This window comes from Chanos chanos, chromosome 7 (assembly GCF_902362185.1).
Source record: "Chanos chanos chromosome 7, fChaCha1.1, whole genome shotgun sequence".
NCBI classification, from domain to species: domain Eukaryota; kingdom Metazoa; phylum Chordata; class Actinopteri; order Gonorynchiformes; family Chanidae; genus Chanos; species Chanos chanos.
In genome coordinates, this window is record NC_044501.1 from 18,148,413 (window position 1) to 18,173,014 (window position 24,602).

The 24,602-nt window shown below is 39.3% G+C and overlaps 2 protein-coding genes across 2 annotated transcripts; both read left to right on the plus strand.

The window, feature by feature from the left end:
• Positions 1–6,631: 6,631 nt before the first annotated feature.
• LOC115816053 (ecto-ADP-ribosyltransferase 4-like) lies at positions 6,632–7,336 on the plus strand. The gene has a single exon (XM_030779024.1). It carries the CDS (start codon positions 6,632–6,634, stop codon positions 7,334–7,336), a length of 705 nt encoding a protein of 234 aa, XP_030634884.1.
• A 16,103-nt stretch (positions 7,337–23,439) lies between these two features.
• Positions 23,440–24,354, plus strand: LOC115816054 (ecto-ADP-ribosyltransferase 5-like). Its single transcript, XM_030779025.1, has 3 exons — positions 23,440–23,490; positions 23,641–23,902; positions 24,050–24,354. The coding sequence occupies exons 1-3, from the start codon at positions 23,440–23,442 to the stop codon at positions 24,352–24,354; spliced, it is 618 nt and encodes a 205-aa protein (XP_030634885.1).
• Positions 24,355–24,602: the final 248 nt, after the last annotated feature.

A 24,602-nucleotide genomic window follows, 5' to 3' on the forward strand; every position in this document is an offset into this window, starting at 1 on the left:
CGCAATACGAAGAAGTAAATTGACGCTCAGTCTTTTTAGCGATGTATGCTTATGAGGTATTAGGAATCTGACTGATGCACTGATTGTAAGTCACTTTGGCTAAAAGCGTCTGCTAAATGCTAAATTGTAATTTCATGTCTCCATCTGAACCCTGCTTGTGCATTCTCTGAAGTCAGTGGTATATTCTGGAGTTTATTAGATTCATTACTTAGTTTACACTTAAGGTTTCCAGTCAGGACTCACTAATCACTCACTCATTATCTATGCTGCTTATCCTGATTACGGTTGCCAGGGGGTGCTGGAGCCTATCTCAGCGCTCATAGGGCAAAAGGTGGGGAGACACCCTGCCACCCACTGCGCCCCTGTGCCGCTCAGTCTGAACTGAACAATGTAAATTTGAGAGGGGTGATATATCTCAACAGGAGGGGACTTACACAGCATTCATCCACCACTGACAGTACCATGCTAGCCTCCTCTCCAGTAACTACTAAACCATCTCAATTTCCTTTTGTTGTTCTTTGTGCTTCTTCCATCTATTAAATCTTCTGCTGTTAGAGATGCCCCTCTCTTCTCAACATTATCTCTTCGTCAGCATTTAGTTTTTGTCTTCTTCTGATAAGAAACTGTTCGAAGTTAATTGGAAAAAAAAGTTGTGGTTTGACATTCGGGAAGGTGATACCCAACGTAAGTTCAGGGGTCACTCATGACATGTCTGTGTTGAAGGTGGTTTAGTCTCCAGATGCAGCTTAAGTTGCAGCATTTATCTGCAGGGTTACACTGGGGTCTATCTTTCATGAGCTTCACTTCTCTTCTCTTGTCTTTTCTTCTTTTCTTCTGTTGTTCCTAAATGGGTAGTTAGTTCTTTCCCCTTTCTCTCCTCTTGCTTTAATGAAGTGATGATATTGTGCTTTCTTCAACATCATCCTTCCTCACTGCAGATCCTTTAATGGCCAAGCCACTATGTTTGTACATGCCATGTTTGAATGAGGTCCTTGGCCCATATTGATCCCATATAGTTTTTGTAAACTAATATCTACAGCTGTATAAGTAAAAATAAAACTAAGTCAAACTCATGACAAACACATTCATTAAATCTGATTCTACATTTTTTCTCATTCGTATTATTTGGTGTTACCTGTTTTCATGTGTTTTTTTTTATTATGAATAGCATTTATAATTATTATGAATATTTACTTGTTTTTCATTGGAGCTTACAGCTTTAGAGGCAGCAAGTCCTGAGTGAGTAGCCAGTCTCAGTGGCTCTTTTTAAAGGAATGAGGGTCATCTCTGTGTGCTAAATCCTGTTATGAAAAGGTCAAGGATGTCAAGTGACCTTCTTGATCTGCACTAAGATAATACAAGATCAGTAAACAAAACTGAAGAGATAAGTCATACAACAACATGGTCTACAGCCAAAACATGCTCTTACAGATTACCCGCAAAGCTACGAACACGCAGTACACATATGTAAAATTTATCAGCATGCTAGCTATGATTCAATAAAAATAGATGCAATCAGTGCTGCAATCAGTGGGTGGCTAAGTAAACCAGTCGGCTGCAAAGCAACATAAAATACACTTAAATGGGAAACTTCTGGCATGATGGGCCTTTCTAGTCAAGGTCTTTGAGGCATTTTATACTGTTGCCTAAAATGAAGATATTTTCAGCTGATACTGATCCAACATTTTATTATAATCTCTCTTACAGAACAAAAAAAAATCTCTCTTACAGGTACTAGCATTTCAGTATGGATCACAGCCTGCCAGTCTCCAGGTGTATGGTAAGCTCTCACCTCCAGCTCAAACTCTCCAAAACAGAGCTCCTGGTCATTTCTGCAACCCTGTCCTGCGAGTCCTCTTTATCAAGACAGACCCTCCAACATGTAAGAAACCTCAGTATAAGAACAGATAAAGACCTGGCATTTGCTGAAGATGTCACGCTGGTCCTGCAGTGGTGTAGATATATTCTCTACAACATCAAAAACATCAGACCATTTTTGTCAGACCATGCAATGCAGCTTCTAGTTCAGGCATTAGTCACTTTTTGACTGAACTGCTGCAATGCTCTCCTGGCTGGTCTCCTTGCATGTTCAGTCCATCCACACCAGAGACTACAGACTGAAGAAGCTTGCTTTGAGCTGCAAAAATATCAAGAAGTTTCTCCAATCTGTCACCGTGACTGTCCAGAAGTCGCTCCTTTCTTTGTCATCGCTGTGTATGATGATGGATATTGCTTTCTGTGACCAGCCTTGTTATACTTGCTGGCAATGACAATATCGTCAGTCTCAATGTGGGCAGGTCTTAGTTAGTTGCATTTCCATCAAGAGCTGTTAAAGGACACGATGAAACCAAAGTATAGAAATCATCGGAATTTTGATATTACCCAGAGGAATGTGGCCACTGGAAAGATCTGAAATGTAGCTGTGCTTAAAATGAACATTTTTCATGACACCCAATCTCTTGGTTGGCATTTTTATAGGACTGACACTGAACGTTCAGATTTATACACCATTCATGAGGTAGACTAATGCAATGTTTTCAGAATGTTGAAATGCTGCACAGAAACCCAGTTTGAATGTGAAAGCAGTGTTCAGGTGACAGTGACACATTAACTCTTGATAAATCCATGACATTAGCCATAAATGTACGAATCGAGATACAACCATATGGGGATCAAAATGTATTCAGAGCTGTGCCAGGCTTACGGAGAGAGTGGAGGGCACACATTTTGAATACTTATTGCAAAAAATATCCAAACGTCATGGAATATTATCTTTTTTTTCTTCTTAAACACTGGAGATCTGAGGGAGCATGTGTCTCAATAGTGTTAAAAGGCCTGAACAATTTACATGATGAGAAGTGGAAAATCTCTGTTCATGACCATTCCTGTACACTTCACACAACTTGAACTACACGAATAACAAAAACGAGTTCTCCACTGGAGGCTCCAGATTCTGCTTTGCTGCCCATAAAATTCTTAAAGTCTTCTTCGTGTTCTATCCCTCAAGACCTCAAACTGGATGCAACACGTAGTACAGCGCAAGCGAGACGGTTTTTGCACGTAACTTGTGAAAAGTGAAAGCATCTCCGACACCACATTTTCGCGAGGAATGAGATTCCGTCTTCAAATCTTTTGCATGTCGCAAATCTTGCATATCTTTGGAACTTTTCCTGTATCTATATTCGTTACTGTTGTCAGCAACTGTCATGCTGGCGATGTTGCAGTAGAGCTTAGTCAGAAGCTACGAACTGACGTATTAGTTAGGCTCCAGTTTGAATTTTGAATCACCTTGGCCAGTTTACTTAAATGATTTAAGTAAATTGGCCAATGTGATTCAAAATTCAAGTTAAATTTAAAATTTAAGTTAAATCTATTAACTATTAAACACTTCGACTTATTCTCTTTCTTTTATCTGGTTGTTATTTTGTTTCTGTGTGTAACGGGCACATGAAATGTATTTAGTGTCTTCTTTCCGTGAAAATCCGTTTGCGTGCCAGTCTCACAAGCGGAAAAAGGTGGCCTCAAGCTGAAAAAAAAGAAAAGTGCAAAGCCGCAGCTGAGACACTGTGCAGACAGTAGGAGAGGATTGCAAGCTTCACATGAACGCCGATCTGGAGCTGTTAAAGCGGTTGAGAGTACAAAAAACGTTTCTAGTGTCCGCTATAAAACAGGCTTAACGGACTCCTCTTGATTGCGCAATACCCTGCATGCCGGTCTGTCTCCACGACCGCGGGCTGCGGTCCTGCATGTGTACATGGGTATTAAACACTATTCATATATACTGTCTATGGCACAGAGAATGGGTCATTAGGAATTTTCCACACGAGCTCTAATGTTTCTCCCTCTTAAAACATATCCACTTAGAACAGAACAAATCAGGTCTCCAGGACTCATACATACATCAAGAACATCTGCGACCTGAACTTGTCTCAACAGGCTTAAGCAAAAAAGCACTGAAAATACAACCAAAACATAATTTAACTTCACATGAATTTTCATATTAATCTGGACGTTATCGCTAGACCCGGAATTGTATTGTGTTGATGCTGTAGCCTCTATCAAAGATCCTAGTATCAATGTTGAATAAACTGTGTTTAATATATTTAGAAAAGAAAGAGGGGTACCAGAAAAATGCACTGCACAAAGAAGTTGTGGTTCGTTACCTGTGGTCTCAGAATCATATGCAACTCAGCAGGTCTGACCACATAAAGTGCAAAGTCTTTTATTACCCTATGAGTGCATGTGAATAAATACTAAGGGGTGAGTGGTTCTCTGACAGACCGCCTTGCTGGGACATCTGTTGACAAGCCAGAATTTACTTCCACCAGTGTAAGAACTTTTTATTCAATCTTTGTTCAGCTAGGTCAGTTACACTGCAATTCGTTGTCTCTTTTTTAAGTGAGACCTGTCCAAAAAAGGAGCAAGAAAGTCAATGAAGAATTGATGGACTGATGAAATTTGAATTAAGCACAGCAGTACTCTCTCTCTCATATGTTTTTTTTTTTTTTGCTTATTCAGTATAAGACAAGAGTAGCTAACTCATATAATGACGTGCATATTTTCTTTTCTTTCTCATCTGTATTGATGGCACAGAGGACAGAGCAGAATGAAGATGGCAATATGGATGCTCTTCATGTTTGCAGCTACACTGGCCAAAGAACAGGTAATCCGTCTGTGTGTATGTGTGTGTGAGTGTGTGCTGAAGAGGCTAAAATATTAAATACACACTCACCTACATTTCTGCAGTGCTTCTGTGAATTTGAGGGTGAAGTTTGTTGTAGAGTAATGAAATAATCATATTGATTTGACACTATCACTAGTATCATTTATGTATAGACTCAGTAGTTCTATGCAGAAGACCCATTCTAAACGAATAATAAGTCTGTTTTGTTTTAGATAACTTTGAGTGAATTTTTGGAAGGGAAATTCTCAGTGTAACCTTTTTTTTTTTTTTTTTTAGAACTGAACCTAAATCAGATTTCACAATAAAATGTGTGTAGTATGCAAAGTTCTGCAATGGTGGAATCAGTTGCCCATGTCTATCTGATCAGCTAACTCCGTCACAGCATCCAGGAAGTGCCTAAAGACTTGCTACTGTGAACTAACCCACTTCCCTGCACTCAACCCCTTACATAGTGACCTTTTGTTCAAATGACGCATGTTCCACTGTCTTGCTTGTCTCTCTATGATGTATATTGCCTGGCAATCCCTTGTAAATACTCTACGTTGATACTGATACTCATGCTTACCTTTTACAATGAAGATTTCTTGACCTTTTGTGGTGTATATTACTCCATATTTCTTTTGAGATATTCTGTTTTGAATGGCATAATATAACTTGTGATTATGGCGCAACTGTCCTGCTCTGTTGTTATTGTGGAAGTATAACTGTTTTGTTGTGTATCATTCATAGCATCCCAACTATTAGCATTACTTCATCCCCACATTGGGCGATAGCTTCTTTTCTTGCACTTTTGTAGCCCCTGTTTATTGGCACTAGTTGTTCTTTTACTTCCTTTAAATATTCTTACACTTGTGTCTGGTCAGTCACTGAACTTTACCATGGGACATATACCATAGCTTGGGCCTTAACTGGCCTGCGTTTTTGTCTGACTTTGCTTTGGATAAAAGCATCTGCCAAATAAATAAATGTAGATACAATGTAATGTTGAGGAGACCTTGCTGAGGCACTGTACAACTGTGTTTATAAATTTAGTTACACAGACTAAAATACCAGCAGTGTCACTTCATTTAATACTGACAAAATTGTGCATTTTGCACAAATTTTTCATATTTGATGATAGAGGATGATAACCAAGGCTTTATCATCAACTTTTTGAGTTTTGTATTTAAACTCTAAACGGTGACTGCCATACTGCAGCCTATATACAACAAATAGCTCTGGTCTCGGTCATTTAAACCCAAATTTACCTTTTTTTTAAGTGTAATCATCAAAAAATGTCATCTGAATGAAAACCTCAGTAAACAGCAGTTTACTGGAATCAGTAAAATGTGGCATCGACTCAGCCTGTGGCACTGATATGACATAAGTGAAAGTGTGGAGTGCCAAAAATGAATAAGAAAAAAAAAATACAATTAGTTCATTAGTTATTTGACTTTCTGAATCCTCCATAACCCATAGGGAAATGTAGAAAAAACAGAATGATCTATCTATTGATCTGTCAGTCTGTCTGTTTGTCATATAACCCCCCCTGTTTTGTATCAACCTTGGCCACTATGTAACACAATAATATCAGATAATTCTTGTTTTTCAGATAATAATATAATTTTTCAGGTTCTCCATATGTCCATTTCTTTTCTTCTTATTTACATAATCTCAGAATAAAATCTAGTGTATGCATGGTGTTAGTTTCTGTTGTTATAAAGCCAATGCTTTGTTATCCATCTCTGTGAGGCCTGTTGACACTGATGTCTGAAATCCCTGAGGTATATGTTGTCAAGCACAGTAAACTGGATTTTCCACCAACTTCCTAAAACTAAAGGATATAACTGAAATTCTGATCACAGGTTTTGGACAGTATTCTCCTTGTATAATTCCCTGCTACACTAACTCAGCTCTTTTCTGCTCTTACTTCCACAGCTAAAAAGAACTTTCACCACAGATGTTGAGATGGCCTTACCACTAGATATGGCTCTTGATTCTGTTGATGATTCCTACGATGGCTGTAGAGAGGAGATGTCAAAATTGGTGAAAAATGATTATCTGAATCAGGAGAGAAAAGCGAACGTACATTTTAAAGATGGATGGAAGCTGGCGGAGAAAAGGGCCAAAGCAGGCAATGGTCTTGAGAAGGAGCAGGCAGTTGCTTTATGGGTCTACACAAGCAGCCATCCCAATGTTTACACTGATTTTAACAGGGCTGTTGGTCATGATAAAAGAAGTTACAAGAATGGCACGTTCCAATACTATTCCCTTCACTTTCTATTGACTGATGCCCTTCAACTTCTCAAAAAAAAGCAAAAATCTCCTATGACGACATATCGACGGACCAAAGACACTTATGACAGAATCAAAGTAGGAAAAACAATTCGATTTGGCAGATTTACCTCCACCTCTTTGGACTACAATGAAACAGCCAGTTTTGGTGACAAGACTTGTTTTGAAATTGGCACACAATTTGGAGCTGACATAACAAAGTTCTCTGCGAATAAAAGAGAAAAAGAGGTCCTGATACCTCCATATGAAAAATTCAAAGTGACATCTGTTCAAATGAAAAAAAAGAAGCGTAATCTGTGGTGTGATGTTGTTTATACTCTGAAAAGCGACGGTACCCGCAGCAATCTGAACTGTGCTTTGTTTCACAAAGTTAAATGATCTGATGTATAAGAAATTCATACAGCTTTGCTTGTCTGACTCTGTATCTTCCAAAGATATCAGTGTTGATGATATTTTACTGAGAGATTTGTTTTAGAGCTTCGTAATTACATGTCATTCACATCGCTAAGTTTGTATGCTTCTGTAATCTGCATAATCTCCAAATGTTCTTTTTGTCTTTTGCTCCTGCCTAAAAATAATAAAGACTGACATTGAAGAAAGACTTTCTGTTTACCTCACTTTGATCTCATGCTCATTGTGATAGGCCTATGTTGTGCACAACAACATATTGCTAAATGTTGAAATCCAATACTGAGGCTTTTGAAGGTCAAGACAATTGCACTAAATTTGTAAGAGATTTATTTGAGTTTTTCTCCTTTAGGGTCAGTATGCATTGTTAAGTGAACTGATCACTGGGAACAGGAAAGTTTACCAAACTGCCAACAAAATGCACTATCAAATATTTACATGACTTTCCACCAATTTGTAAATACTTTAAAATGCCTACATTTCATAGCAATGTTCAAAATTCTTGAAACCGTTCACAAGAATTAAGTACTTATGAGATGACCACCGGTGAGGAATAACAAGGAAAACTTTATTAATAATCAAAAACATGCACATTTTCTCATAAAACATCACAACACATGCACAGGCCTGCAAATATTAATGCGTAGTTTAGGCATTTGGTACGCTCATGCAGATAGTCAATAAGGATGGCATCTAAATAACTTTCTCATAATACAGCAGGATAGCAGCTAGAACAGCATTATAACCAGAGGTGCATATAAGTGGTGCGCTGGTGTGCATGCGTGGTCAAAATTAAGGATGCGCAGCATGTATTACAATTAGAAACACTTTTGTGTACCAACATTTTTGGCATTTTTTGTGACACAGTGACCGGTCTTCTTCTTCTTTCTTCTACCTCCTAAAACATTAGAATATTCTCCATGCATCATTGGTAAGACAGCCATTATGCCAAATGTGTTTATGTTAATCATCAGCTGGTAATTGTGTAACTTGTAGCTTTTAGTTCTTGATTAAGTATATGTGTTTTTTTCCAAGTTACCAAGATTAGATCCAGCAAGTAGTCAGCTTACGTTATAACTAGCTTACATTTTTTCTCTGGTTTTAAGATTTTCATCTGTTCATCAACATGACCAAGAAACAAGCAACATTAAGTGATTATTTTAGTACTCCACCACCTTCAAAGAAATGCCAGACTGAACCTTATCATAATAAACGAGTATTCACGGAAAAGTGGCTGCAGGAGGTAGCATGGCTTCAAACAGATAATGACCAGGCAGAGATTTGGTGCAAAATATGCCATGACAATCCCAATCTTGCAGATAAATGCAGTACTTTTAAATTGGGACAAAAAATTTCAGTCCTCCAGCTTTTCAAAAACACAAGAAGAATAAAGAACACGTGAACATAGTGCAAACCACAGATAACAGTCAGAGTGAGAAATCCTGTCGCCCTCTTGAGAGGTGGCAGGACAAACTGAATGAAGAACAGCATCGAGCACTGCATAATAGTTTTATGTTGGCCTTTCACAAAGCAAAACAAGCACGTCCTATGTGTTCATATGAGGAGGACATTGCGCTCATCAAAAGGCTTGGAGTTAAAGTTGAGAGTGCATATCATTCACAAGAAGGGGGGGGGGGGGCCTGCATCATTCAAAGCATTGCACAGGCAGTCAGTTCAGAATTGAGTGAAAAACTGAAGGCAGCACAATTTTGGGGTGTTCTCTTTGATGCAACAGAAGATGTAACAAAAGTGGAGCAAGAAAATTGTGTACGTTGTGTCTGTGTCTAACAGCAGAGATTTACCTCAGATTTCCTTGGATTAATCAAGTTGGGTGTGAGTTGAGCGGCACAGGACATAGTGAACAGGCTTCTGCAACCCTTCCATACATGTGGTTTAGGGGATGAGTAGAAGACGAATTTGGTTTTGGTGTGCACAGACGGAGCTGCAGTCAATGTTAGAGTTCAACGAGGTCGGTCCCAAATTGCGTCAGATGGTTGCGATTGGGCATTCCCTTGTGCATATTCTCTGTACCACCTACAGCCTTGAAAACTGTGCTAAGTCAGCTGATCACATGGTTCCATACTGTGCAACATTTACTCGCTCCATTGTAAAGTTGGTCAGCTTTTATTTACAGAGAGGGGGTACAAAAAGAACAGAAAAACTGAAGAAGATATATAATGACAATGGCATTGCCTTTGTCAAAGTAGGGAAATTTCACAATATTAGATGGTCTGCATAGAGGCAAGAGACTCCACTGAAATTATGGAGGGTATAACCTGCCATTCAAATTCAAATGGCTACAAGTGATGATAGTGACCTAAAACATACTTGCACTCTGTGTTTTCGGTGTTTCCTAGCCAATATGCTTGACAGGTTCCAGCAAGAGAATTTGACTATTGGTGAATGCAAAGATGAGGTCATGGTAGCCATTGGACAACGGACACTTCTGCTTGACAGTGAAGGCAAGTATAGGAGAGAGACTGTTTCAAATGCTGATGTTGACAGGGACAAGACTGATGTATTGAGAAGTTTAATTCATGAGTTTGAAAACAGATATGAATCCTTGAAGTCATGTGATCAATTTTTAATTTTTGATCCTTCAACCCGGCCTAAAGAAATGCAAGCGCTCCACAGTTTTGGCAACACAACACCGAGTAACATGCTTTAGAAATATGAGGCCAGCTTGTCTGTTGACAGAGATGCCACTCTAAATGGATGCGTTTAAAGCAAGGAGGGAAACATTTGGCGGCTTCCTCTGTGTATGACTTGGTCAACACAGTGATGGCAAGGAATCCAGATAGTTACTCCAACATTCACAAAGTCATTCTGTTGTCCCTTATACGGCAGTGCTGCAAGTGAGAGAGGATTTTGACATCTCAGTATGATAAAAAACAAGTACAGATCCTGCCTGCCAGACTTTTGCCTATTATCCCTGATGCACATCCACTTGTCTAAGATGACAACAACAGAGATTTTTGACCAGCTGTGGACCTATGGATGCAAACAGCTCATCGCAGGCTCAACCAGGGAGAAAGAATTTGGCCTACATCATCATCCACCATGTTTGAAAGAGAGGAGGACAGTGAGGAGAGCGGTCAGGAGGGTGGTGATGATGACGGCTTGTAGGATATTCGTGCAGTGGAAAAGATGAGAACCAAGCAACATCTTCAGGTGCTCCTTCGAGGACCAGACTGAAAATGTTATGTTCAAGGCTCTGAACCGGTCCAAGGAATGAAAACGAAAACCAGAAACAATTGATATATCACCAGGAACAAAAATGAAACCAGAAATGTAATATATTTGTAATGTTCTGGAACCGAAGCACTAATTTGAAATAATGGTAACCGGTTAATAACTTTACTTTTTTCTTCACAACAAATTAAAATATTTTCTGCTTGCAGTAACTTTGGTGTGGAGTTTACTTCCCACTTTCCTCTGAACATCACTGAATGTCTTCGGATAGTGGACATAAATTTACCAGTGGCAGGTGGTGAAGGTGAAGTAGTCACTAGTTAGTGATGCAATGCAATGTTTTTGTAAGGTTTTTTTGGCATGGAAGTTAGACTCCTGCTGAAGGCATGTGATGTTGCTTTCATTTCCGGCGATGTGGAGGCCTACAGCTCATCCAGGCCCAACCTGAAAAAGGGCATCGGGAGTGCCAAACCACAACACAAACTGCTGATCGAGGAGCATTGCAAGAACAATTCCAATCCAAGACGCACGTGGCATGGCATCCACACCATCACTGATTACAGAAGAGTGAACACAACCCCCCTAGCCAATGATGCCCCCCTTCCTGACAAACTCAACAACTTCTATGCTCGTTTTGACAAGAACACACCAGCCTTCACAGCTGCCACCGCCCCGACGACCAGCCCTTCAGATTCTCCACCTCTGCTGAAAAAAACCTCTTTTTATGTCAATGTCCATTCTAAAAACACTACAAATAAAATGGAATTACAGCCATTTGTTGTAAAGATTAATGCCCTTACTGTGTCTGTCCTTGTTCAGTCTTTGCCCATTGAACCTCCTGTGAGAAAGCCCTCTACTGTTCTGCGACATTACCTTTTGCCTTGTTTTGTGCCTTTTTGAGAATTGTTTTTTGTATCCTTGATTTTTTTTTGTATGTCCTAGGGTTACTTTTGAGTGTCTTGCCTATTTTGGCTTTCTCAAAGAAATTTTTTTTCTCTGTTTCAACTTTTTCAGCTTTGGATTTCATTAAAACTTAAAACTGACTGAACACAAATGCTTACTTTCATCAATTTTACTATAAAGATTTCTTTTATGGAGCCACTGTTGTTTCTTCACTGCTCCTGAGTGACAAAAACTCCCTCCACAAAGTCTGCAATAAGACCTCTCTGCTGTGTGGATGCTCTGATATTCGTTCAGGGGTTTTCCCACAAAGATGACACACATGGGGCTTCACTGTAGTTTGGGACTTCTCGTGGTATGTCATGTGGTTCAGACATGAGAAGGACTTTATGCACACAGAACAGATGTAAGAGTGGAGCTGTCATTGTTTGCATCTGTTAGAAAAGTAGGAGACCGGCTATAGAATAGATTGTACTGAGTGATTATCATAAGAACTTATGCCTGTGTGTGTGTGGATGAATGCAACTAATATGACTGCTAGCAAAACATATTTTGAAACATACAAACATGTTTCTTAACTATTTAACTCACTGAAAATAAAAGAGTATAATGTGCATTAGAAATCCTGGATACCCCAGGATTAAATATCAGACATCATGTACAGAAAAATCAATAGTCAAAAAGCAAAACTATCAGCAGGATTGTTGAAAGGTTAGCAAATTCTGTGTAATGTGGAATGGGAGTCTGAATGTGTGGTATGCAAGAAGCACTTGCCTTCAAATAACTCAGATTTGGTATCTAAACAACTATACCTTCTGTACATGAAAATTTTTGGTGTGTCCCACAATCAAATGGTTGTTTCACCCTCAAGTCAATGAAACATAATCTGTACAATTCAAATCTATTAGCAAACTGCTTTTCTCTAATGCATACACATATTGTTAAAATGGTTCACATAAATTAAAACAAATGCTCAATTTGAACAGATCTGGACAGAGGAAGAGACAGAGCATGATCTGTTTGGTTTCTTTGGTATTTTAGTTGCTGTGTTTTTACTTTTTGGTTTGTTTTTGCTTGCTTCAAGTCTGGCCACAAACGCTAGTAGTAGGCCACCACACCTGATCTTCCTGCTTCCTTATTTGATATTGGTTTCAATAAAATTGTAATTGACATTCTCCCTCTGACTTCTCTTTGGTGCTTCACAACCAGTTGGTCAAAAAGAACCTTGTTACACCTTCACCTATCTGTAATTTACCAGACCCAAGTTGCTGGGAAAAAGGAGGGTCCTTCAACTTCAGTTTTAATGCTTTGAACAGGTTCTAGGTGTCACAGAATAAAGGAGATTCTGGAAGCATGTGCAGATGGGCTCAGAATTTATTAGAACAAAACAGTACGAAGACCTCTTGGAACAGTTTGGACCTCTTGGAAGGGTTCGGACTTTGCGTTTACTCAACACAATTCCAGACAACTGAACAAGGGAAAAACTAGGAGTATTTATACAAAAACAGAATAGGACTACATTAACAAACACAGGTGTAACTAACGATCGACTAACCTAGTTAACAAAGAAACAGGGATGTGTATAAACAACAGAATGACCAGCAGAGGCGGAGAACCAGACTGAGACAATAGGCAAAAGGAGTTTGAAAGACTGTGTGATTGTACCAAGGGTAGTCTATAGTCCATGAGAGGAGAATTTTCTTTCCTCTCTAAGGTAAAAAAAAGGCAACTCAGTTGACTACCTGGGAACTGGTGTCCCTCAACTGATGGTTATAAGGATGTCTAATGACCCCTGAGGAAGTCTATGAGAAATACGTTACTGAATTTTCTTTTCTTTTCAAAAACAAAATGCTCCAAAATATTAAGTGTAATATCTTTTCACTCTGCATTTTGAGTGTTACATTTATAACTCATTGTTTTTGGCATTTTTACATATAATGAAACTGACATGCCCACTTGCATCATGCATGGGGCAATTTCTGTGAAGTTCTCTAAGAATCTGAATGTTTTTCACACTGTAAAGTCATGACACATAATAAAACCACGTTTGTTGTGTGTTCTGCAGACAAGTCCTTAATTGTTCAGACTGACACATAAAGCAGCAACCAGTCAGTGAATCAGCTTTTGATCTGATATCACTTTGCTTTTTGTCTGTGGTCCTGTGCAATGAGAGCAGTGAGTCAGTTCTGATTGGCCAGATCACTGTGTAGCAGTGGATGGCTTATAGCTCAGTGGAGGCCTTTTTCACAACTAAAGCAGCAAGAAGACTCCTCTGCCTGTGGTACACCGACCTTTCTGTTGATACTTAAAAGTGACAAACATTAAAAAATTACAGGAAATTTACAGCAACTGAGTTCCACTGAAAAATTTTGTGCGGTTTATTCTTGATTGTCTACAGTTCACATCCAGGCAGAAGTATGTTGTTGTCTCTTTTTTTGGCCTGTGGACTTCCTGGAACTTCTACCTCCACCTTCACCTCCACAATCATCACCACCTCTGTTTCTTTGTCTGTGCATTGGAAGATATCTGGATGGAGACAACTGTGAACAATATCAGGGAAACATATCTGTCTTTGATTTGAATTGACTGTCTTTGAAAAATATCAGACACTAGAACCCCAAAATAATATCTTAAAATATTATCAGATAATGTCTGACAATGAGCACTTCTCACAGACATAGAGGAGGAGACTTGTGGACATCATCTGTTACAATAAGAGGATGGTGGAAGATGATAGAAAAAAAGTTGTGGTCTGACATTTGCAGAGATGTTACCAAACGTAAGTTCAGAAATGACTCATGCCATGATCTGGCTTGAAGTGGTTTGGTCACCATGTGCAGCTTAAGTTGCAGCACTTATTTGCTGGGTTACACTGGGGTCTATCTTTCCTGAGCTGCACCTCTCTTGAATTTCCTCCTTTTCTATTGTATTCCTTCTTGTCCTTTCTTGTTCATGCAGTTAACCAGACTGGTTAGAGCTTTGTTCCTCTTTCTTTCCACTTGCTTTTTCACCGTCATAGTAATTGTGTCATGCAATTTAGAAGATGCATTAGATGTGTAACTCATATACAAAACTATTTGCTATATACAGCAATGCTTTTTTTGGAATGTTTTGTGCATTTTGATCCCATTTAGTTTTTGTGACCTAAGATCAACAGCTGTATTACAAAAAGGCGCATCATATTTGTCCATTTTTTGAGGTCCTGTGCAGCAGTTGATGTTCTGAAATGCGATTGTAATGAAAATAGTATTAACGAGTCATATTAGCTCTGGACCAATCATTACATTAGCTATAAATGTATGGATCAGCATATAACTATATATGGATTAAACTACATTCAGCTGGGCCAGGGTTATGGAGAGAATGGAGGACTCTTGTGATGTATATATTCATTTGGATCACTTAATGGAAAATAATATGCAATTTATTACCTGTCATGTGGTACTATCTTTTTTAAATATTCCAAGTCTGCATATAAGCATATATTTCATTAATGTTAATAGGCCTGATGGTTTTGTACAGAAACACTTTTCATTATGAGAGGGTGAAGTTCCATGTTTCTTAACATAACATCGGTGAGCATTATGAATTCATAGGTTAGTATCAGACACATATCCTTTGAGAAGCTGATTGTAAAGATCAAGTAGAGGAAGTGTTACTTGTTTCACAGCAAATGCACAAAGTTATTGCTGTCATGTTACTCTTTATTTGGAGCCAGTCAGATGTTTTGTTCTTGAGTTATATGCAACTTTGTGCTGGCCATATTAGAAGTCACCTCACCCCAAAACTCTTCACTCACAAAGGGCCCTCTCAAAAAGTAATTTTTCTGGAATTCAGTGACCCAACATGGACAGTATTGATGATAATTACAAAATTAGGAGATTAATAAATCAGTTGAAATCTTATATGATGTGTTTGCTGGGGATTTAAAAGCTCTTTTCTGAAGCCCCCAAATCTCTGAAGATCGATTTGATGATTGTCATGACTGTGTGGAGTTTGCACAGGACACTCAGAAGAGATACACACAACAGAACAACAAAAATAAGGTATATTGAGGACAATATAAAATCAAAGAAAATTACAGGCTTCAACCAAAAAAAAAAAAAATGCTCTGTTTATTGAGATAGATAGATAGATAGATAGATAGATAGATAGATAGATAGATAGATAGATAGATAGATATTTACCTAATTTCATAACTGAGTTTGTGGGTTTATGTGGGTCATTTACCTTATAAGCGTACTTCAGACTTTTCACACTTACATGTAAATAAAATAATTTGATTTCATGAATTTATGATAAAACTATACTATGAACACTTAGGTGAGAGATTACCCTTCAAGTAATGAATAAGTAGTTAATACACACCACACTGGAAAGCAACACACATATTTTTCACGCTCTCACATTATTCACAACACATGTAAAACCTAAATATGGGGGGCCTTAATGGGATCACTTCCCCTAAGTTATGAGAAATGTATCACAGAACATTGTGGCTTGTTACCTGTGGTCACAGAATGCTATGCATACTCAGAAGTGACTCACCAAGTTTGCCTTTCCCCTAGTGCACATTAATAAAAACAAGAGACTGAGTGATACTCTCACAGACCACCTAGCTGGAGACAGCTGTTGATGAGCAAAAGTTCACTGATGTAAATTGTTAGTTTACTTGCTCATTGGATTGTGATTCAGTATCACTTTTTCAGGAGAGAGCTGACCAAGAAGGCCAAAAAAATTCAAAGTATCATACAATGCTGAACCAGTCGGAATCTTTAACTTTAGCTTAGAAGCTTGGGACTGTTCAGTGTACAAGCTAGACACTGCAGTTCAGAGCTGGCCCAATGCATAAATGAACCAAGCCACCAGAGGGCCCCCAAGAGTGCCTGAAATGTCCCACAAGACAGTTTGAATGTTTTGTTGTTGTTTTTGTTGTTTTCTAATTATAGCATACCAGTGGTAACCATACAAAAATGCAATATTACGTTAACGGGCTGGCTAGCTAATACTGCTGGTTTAATAAGTTTCTGCTGCCTGTGTCAGAGCTGGTGTCACATTCATGGGCACTGTAACGGACGAAAACTGCATTTTGATGCAAGTTCAATCAGACTAATGTTAGGTTACAGTATTGCGTCAACAGGAAAAGCAGCACAAAAGTAATGTCCCTCTGTTTATCTAAGTTACTTGATTTTAATTGTAGTTGATTGTTGTTCTTATGACCGAGTATCAGGGCCACATTGAGGGAAAAAAAAATTGGAGATTACGAGAATAAGGACGTAATATTATGAGAGCAAAGTCATAATATTACAAGGATTCTCATAATATTACAACCTTATTCTTGAAATCTCAGATTTTTTTTCCGCAGTGTGGTCCTAATACCCTGTCGTATGTTTACTCTTTTGCACGTTGCAAATTTTTAAACCAAAAGCAATTAAAGTGGTGCCAGGCAATATAACTAGATTTCTTGTGCTTTCAGAAGATTGAAACTGTGTTATTGACTTGACATGTTTCATCTCCAAAATCTTAGTTATCACATTCTTCTTTTTTCTTTAAATCAAACTGGCAAATTTACTAAAAATCTAATAACTATTAAATGCCACATCTTGTTTTCACAGATGTTGTGGCCATTTTGCTTCAATGAGCCGTAGACACATGAAATGCATATGAAGCCCTCTGTCTGCGAAAAGTCCTATGAGAAGTCCTCTTTCTCTTGCAAACACACCTGATTGTGAGACATACTGACCTAGCCTATATGCGCTCTTCTTCAAAAGCTGAAAAAAATGTTTGTTTCTAGGAGGATGTAGTGGGAGACATAACAGTAGTGGGACTTTTTGCTGACAGTAAAACTTTTTTTTACAGTGAAATTAATTTTATTTTACGGAGAATCCTCAAATTTATGGAGTGTCGGTAACCCCGATTTACACAGAACATGCGTGTATTCATCAGTATCAAATTCAGAGCACCAAAGCAGAGGTCATGATGAATCTTCCACATAAACACTAGTGTCACTCTATCTCCTCAAGCCTGTCTGCTTCCAGTCTACTCAGAACATAAACCAGCTCTCTAGGATCCACACATACATCAGGAGCGTCTGTAAACTGAAGCTTTCTTAGCAGTATTAAGTGACAAAGCCTTAAAAATATCACCAAAATGTTATTCACCTCAAAAGAACTTTCTTATTTATCAGAATGTCATTATACCCTGAATTGTTTTCTGCTGATGGGATCACCTCCATCAAATCAGATCCTACATATTATAAGTAAATAAATAATAAACATTGTTATAGAAGAAAGACCAGTTGAGAAATACATTGCAGAGCAAAAAAAGTTGTGCAATGACTCGGCAGGTCTGAACACACTGTTAACAATTTTTTGTTCAGTGTTTTCTCCATGAAGAAACTGAAGAGTAAAAATCAGTGGTCATGCATTGACATAGTTCTTAGCTGTGCTTAGCTACAGGCCTTCGATCTTTATTAAATCGACTCTGCAGCTGCCCTACGCGTGAACTGCCTAATTTAAATACCAACGCCTAATTTAAAACCAAATTAAATCTGGGATTAAGGTACGTGAAACTTTCACTATGGCAAATGCTCAGCCTGTTCAGTGTGTCGAGTGCAGGATGTTTAGCCATTCTTCCTCCGTCATTAATAATAGCTCTGTTTGTGCTAAATGTGCATTAGTTAGCTCCCTGACGGAGAAGATTGTAGCATTAGAGATGCGCATCCAGATGCTAGAGAGGCTTAGTGAGAGTGAGAATAGCCTAGTTCCTGTAAAAGAAAATCTGGATGGCTCAGGAAGAGTTAGCAGCTCTTCGACTCCGGCACTAGAGCCCTCACAGCGGGGCGAATGGGTGACGACTCGGCGGCATAAGTGCAAAGCCAAAGCTAACGCTAAGGCTAGCCCACGAGAGACACACCACTCCCCGCTTCACGTGTCAAACAGGTTTGCCCTCCTCAGTGAAACACCCGCTGAGAAACCTGAAAGAGCTCTGGTTATAGGAGATTCCATTCTACGGCACGTGAAATTAGCGAGACCTTTAGGGGCACCAGCAGCCTTAGTTAGCTGTATACCGGGAGCCAGGGCGCCGGACATAGCAAGTAATCTTAAAGTGTTAAGTAAGCACAGGTTTTCTAAGATAGTTTTTCATGTAGGAGCTAACGATATACGCCTTCGTCAATCAGAGGTTACTAAAAGTAATATCGTAGAGGTGTGTAAATTAGCGAAGGCGATGTCCGATGCAGTAATATGCTCTGGCCCCATCCCAATCCGGCGAGGCGATGTAGCTTACAGCAGGTTATGGTCGCTGAACTGCTGGATGTCCAGGTGGTGCTCTGACAACAATGTGGGCTTTATAGACAATTGGAATAGTTTTGAGGGCAAGGCTGGCCTCTTAGGGCGAGACGGTGTCCATCCCACTCGGGAAGGTGCTGCTCTCATTTCTTGTAACATAGCGCATAGTCTCAGAACAGTTAATCCGTGACAATCCAGAGCCAAGGCCAGGGAGCAGGCAAAAAGGCTAAACCGACCGTCTGCTAGCTGCACAGAGTCGTCACCCAGGTTAAACTATATTGAAACTATATTAAACTATATTGTGTCTGTTCCCCGACCTATACGAAAATGTAGAAATACTCAGAGAATTTGTTCTAGTAATCTAATTAACATAGATTTAAATCATACTGAATGTACCGCCAGCACCTTCGATCTAAAACTAGGACTGTTAAATATTAGATCTCTTACTCCTAAAGCGCTCATTGTCAGTGAAATTATTACTGATCAGGAGTTTAATGTACTGTGTTTAACAGAAATGTGGATCAAACCAAATGAGTACGTCGCATTAAATGAAGCTAGTCCTCCCGGATACAGTTATATACACCAGCCTCGTGTAACTAGCAGAGGAGGAGGCGTTGCAGTTATTTATAATGATAACCTAGGCATCATACAAAAACCTCTACATAAATTCAATGCGTTTGAAGTTCTTTATACAAACATAACGTATGTAGCCAAAAAAAATACCCAGTCTATCACACTAATTATTATCTATAGACCGCCTGGGCCGTACTCTGAATTCCTCTGTGAATTTGCAGATTTTATCTCAAACCTTGTTATTTCTTTAGACAAAGCTCTAATTGTCGGAGACTTTAACATTCATTTTGATAACCCACAGGACCCTCTGAGAACAGCGTTCGTGTCCATTCTAGATTCAGTAGGGATTAATCAGACGGTCATAGGGCCCACTCATAATGGTGGCCACACCCTCGATCTTATACTAACACTCGGACTAAATGTAGGAAGTATAGTCACATTTCCACAATCTGAAGCTATCTCAGATCATTATCTTATCTCATTCAAAATATTTCTTAGTAATAATATATGCAGCTCGCCACGCTATCATAATAAACGTACATTTACGCCAGCTACTACGCAGAACTTTATCAATAATCTCCCAGAGTTATCAACTTTGACTGGAACAATGTCACATCCCACAGAACTTGATCAGGCAACTGAATCTTTAGAGTTAACATTCCGCAACACCTTAGATAATGTGGCCCCACTTAAAAGGAAAATAATCAGAGAGAAAAAACTAGCTCCCTGGTATAATGAGCACACACGCGCCTTAAAACTTACCACTCGAAAACTAGAACGTAAATGGCGGCAAACTAAATTGGTAGTATTCCAGTTAGCATGGAAGGAGAGCCTCCTGAGCTATAGAAAAGCTCTTAGTGCCGCTAGATCAATGTATCTCTCCACCCTAATAGAAGACAACAAAAATAATCCTAGATTTTTATTTAATATCGTATCAAAACTAACTGGGAATAAAAAGCACCTCGGAAACAGGCACACCATCAATGTTCAGTGGCGACGCATTTATGAATTTTTTCAATAGCAAAATTGAAAATATCAGGCAAACAATCCAGGCTATAAATTTTAAACCAGATAATTTGATCACTAACACTGTAGATAACAATATAACTAGGCCTATATCAGATCAGCGATTAGAATGTTTTACTCCCCTTCAGGCGACCGAATTGACCTCACTAATTTCTTCATCAAAATCACCAACTTGCGTACTAGATCCCTTACCTACACGTTTCCTTAAGCAGATACTGCCAGTAGTCATCGAACCGCTTTTAAAAATAATCAATTCCTCCCTTAGTACTGGCTATGTACCAAAATCTTTTAAACTAGCAGTTATCAAACCCCTAATTAAAAAACCTGACCTTGACCCCTGTTCATTGTCCAACTACAGGCCAATATCTAACCTCCCCTTTATTTCCAAGATCCTAGAAAGGGCTGTAGCACAGCAGTTATGCTCATACTTACATAAGAATAACATCCATGAACTGTATCAGTCAGGATTTAGGCCTCATCACAGCACAGAGACAGCACTGGTTAAAGTTGCAAATGACCTCTTACTGGCCTCTGATCAGGGTTGTGTCTCCTTGCTTGTGCTACTTGACCTCAGTGCAGCCTTTGACACCATTGATCATACCATTCTCCTTGATAGACTAGAAAATGTTGTTGGAGTTAAGGGAACGGCCCTCTTATGGCTTAGGTCCTACTTAACTGATTGTTATCAGTTTGTTGATGTAAATGGTGAGTCCTCTGCACATACTGAGGTAAAGTTCGGAGTCCCGCAAGGTTCTGTTTTAGGCCCACTGCTTTTCTCTTTATATATGCTACCTCTAGGTAATGTTATTCGTAAACACGGTATTAGCTTCCATTGCTATGCTGATGACACACAGTTGTATGTCCCAGCGAAGCCAGACGAGAGACACCAACTTAACAAAATTGAGGAATGTCTAAAGGATATTAGGCACTGGATGCTTACGAATTTCCTCTCACTCAACACTGAAAAAACAGAAGTACTTGTACTAGGATCACATGCAGCTAGGAGTAAGCTTTCCGACCACATAGTTACTCTGGATGGCCTTTCTCTTTCATCAGGTGTGGCAGTAAAAGATCTTGGTGTAATTATTGACTCCAGTCTTTCATTTGAAGCTCATGTAGATAATATTACCAGGATAGCCTTCTTTCATCTTAGAAATATTAACAAGATAAGAAATGCATTGTCATTTCAAGATGCTGAAAAATTGGTTCATGCTTTCATTACCTCTAGATTAGACTACTGTAATGCCTTACTGTCTGGATGCTCTATTAGGTGTATAAATAAGCTACAGTTAGTTCAGAATGCAGCGGCCAGAGTTCTTACTAGAACCAAAAAATATGATCACATCACCCCTATCTTATCCACACTGCACTGGCTCCCAGTCAAATCTCGTATAGATTATAAAATCTTACTATTAACATATAGAGCATTAAATGGTCTTGCGCCACAGTACCTGCGCGAACTCCTGGTCTTTTATGATCCACCACGCCTACTTAGATCAAAAGGTGCAGGCTATTTGTTGGTACCTCGAGTTATGATGGCTACAGCAGGGGGCAGAGCCTTCTCTTACAGAGCCCCACAGTTATGGAACTGCCTCCCAATTAATGTTCGAGACTCAGACACAGTCTCTATGTTTAAGTCAAGGCTGAAAACTTATCTGTTTAGCCAAGCCTTTTGCTAATAGCTCTTTACTAGGCAAAGGAGCAGATCTGGAGGGTTCTTGGGCATAGAATGTTTGGTGAACTGGGATGTTTGGATGCTGTCGCCCCCCACTTTAACATGTTCACTCAGGTTTGTTGACTGTGGAGTGGGTGGCCGCCTTGTGTCCCAGAGTGCCATCATGTCCATATTACCTTCTCTCTCTCCCTTTTAGCTATGCTGTACTAGTTAGTCTTGCTGGAGTCCCTGCCTGCACTCGGCACACGATGTATATTTACCTTAACCATTATGTGGAAATGAACATCTAACAATGTGCCTCTCTCTCTCGCTCTCTCTCTCTCTCTCTCTCTCCCTCTCTCTCTCTCTCTCTCTCTCTCTGTCGAGCCACACATGCTACTCCTGAGACACCAGTGATCCTGACTCCTCCCGCCCTGTGGACTGATCCATCCTGGTGTTATCATCTTCCATCCCCCGTCAGCCTCCTGTCTACATCACCATCCCCTTTGTTCATGCCCCAATTTACTTTCAGCTGTAACTGCCTACGTGGTCGGCACCTATTGCACACCTGTCTGACTAAGGAGGGGTCTCCTCTCTCTGTGGTCCTCCTCAAGATTTCTCCCATTTTCCCATTTCCCTCTTGGGTTTTTGGGGAGTTTTTTCTTGCCCGCCATGAGGATTAAGTCAGGGGGTGCCGTCATATTTTGATTTAACTGTTGTGGCCTGTAAAGCCCTTTGAGACTGTAAACAGTGATATTGGGCTCTAAATAAACTTGAACTTGAACTTGAACTTGAATTGGCAAACTCATTCTATTTAACAGTTTTTTGGAGTTCATTTCTGTGGTAAGAAGTTACATTATAAACAACAAACACAGCAATCAGTTAATCTGTACTGCAAGAGGAGACAAAACCAACTCTCTAATGGAGTCAGAGGTACTTTTAATAAACAGGTCTGAGTGAGCAATAGAGAAGTAGAAGCATGCATACATACAATGTCCTTCTAACTCAACATAAAGAGAGAGGTAAGAGAGACAAGTCTTTTTTGGTGTCAAAAGAAAAAAGGGTTTTGAAGTAAAAATGAAGCATCACCGACAGCTTCTACTAACATACGTGATGTATCATAAAAACATCAGTCACTCATCACTGCAGTGACTCAGGTATTCATACTCAGATAACTGTTCTATCAGTCTTGCCATATCGTTACAGCAAATGAAGATGATTAGAATATCATTATAAGACTTTGTGAATACCATCAAGTTGTTTTAGTCCACATACAGCACCATGCCCAAGATAGACACTGCAGTGCTCTCTCTTTCATACATTTGTGTCGCTCATTTGGTATAAAAAAAGAGCAGTCAACTAGTGTAATGAGGTGAATATTTCTTCCTCGTCTTCATCTATTGCCATAATAAAAACACAGAGGACAGAACAGTATGAAGATGGCAGTATGGATGCTCTTCATGTTTGCAGCTACATTGGCCACAGTGCAGGTAAATTGGCCACCAGTAAATTGTTGTTAAGTAGGGTTAACTGGATTTTCTACAAATTTTCTAAAACTTAAAAGATATGACGTAAGCTCTACTAATTCTTTTTGGTCATTATAACCTCTATCTTGCTTTGTTCTGCTCTTGCTTCCACAGTGCTCCTGGGTCTTGTCTTTAGACATGGCTCTTGATTCCATTGATGATGCTTATGTACACTGCACTGAGAAGATGTCAAAATTGGTGAAAGAATATTACCTTGTCCGAGAGATGAATACAAATGCAAAGTTTAGGAATGCCTGGTGTGAGGCACAGATACGGGCCAAACCAGGTGACGGTCTTGGTAAGGAGCAAGCAGTTGCCCTATGGGTCTACACAAGCAACACTGTTTACTCTGACTTTAACAGGGCTGTTGGCAATGGTAAGACAAATTACAAGAACAGGCAATTCTGTTACACGACCCTTCATTTTTATCTGACCACTGCCATTCAGAGCCTTAAAAAAAAGCAACAACCTCATATGATAAAAGTTTGCAGTTCGTCAATATGTTATCACAACATCCCAATAGGAACAACAGTTCGATTTGGCAGGTTTGCCTCCTCCTCTTGGGATGCCAATGCAAATGTCAAATTTGGGGACAAGACTTGTTTTATTATTCATACCAAGTTTGGTGCTAATATATCAAAATTTTCTGTATACAAACAAGAAAAAGAGGTCCTGATACCACCATACGAAACATTCAGAGTGATTTCTGTTCAGTACAGAATGTATAACCCCTATCTGTGGTGTGAGGTTGTTTACACTCTCAAGAGTGTCGGTATTCAGAGCTACCTGAACTGTGCTTTGTGTCACAAAGTTAATCATCTGTATTAACTGATCCTGTGTCAGAAATTGCCTCTGCATTGTGTGTCTGACCCTGTACCTTACAAAAATATCAGTGATGGTGGGATTTTATGAAGGGGTTTCTTTAAAATCTCAGTGACTATATATCATTAACACTGCTTTGTCTGAATGCTCCCGTATTCTGTGGAATGTCCATGAACCGACATAATATCCTTCCTGTCTTGCTTCTGCATGAAAATAATAAAGACCTGCTCTGAAAACAGGTTTTCTTATTACTT

What these genes read in the sequence shown, in the direction of transcription:
- LOC115816053 (XM_030779024.1), top strand. Translation starts at nt 6,632, where the DNA reads ATGGCCTTACCACTAGATATGGCTCTTGATTCTGTTGATGATTCCTAC.
- LOC115816054 (XM_030779025.1), top strand. Translation starts at nt 23,440, where the DNA reads ATGGCAGTATGGATGCTCTTCATGTTTGCAGCTACATTGGCCACAGTG. An exon ending in CTACATTGGCCACAGTGCAG is followed by an intron (nt 23,491 to 23,640) that starts GTAAATTGGCCA and finishes TTGCTTCCACAG; the next exon opens with TGCTCCTGGGTCTTGTCTTT. An exon ending in TAACAGGGCTGTTGGCAATG is followed by an intron (nt 23,903 to 24,049) that starts GTAAGACAAATT and finishes ACATCCCAATAG; the next exon opens with GAACAACAGTTCGATTTGGC.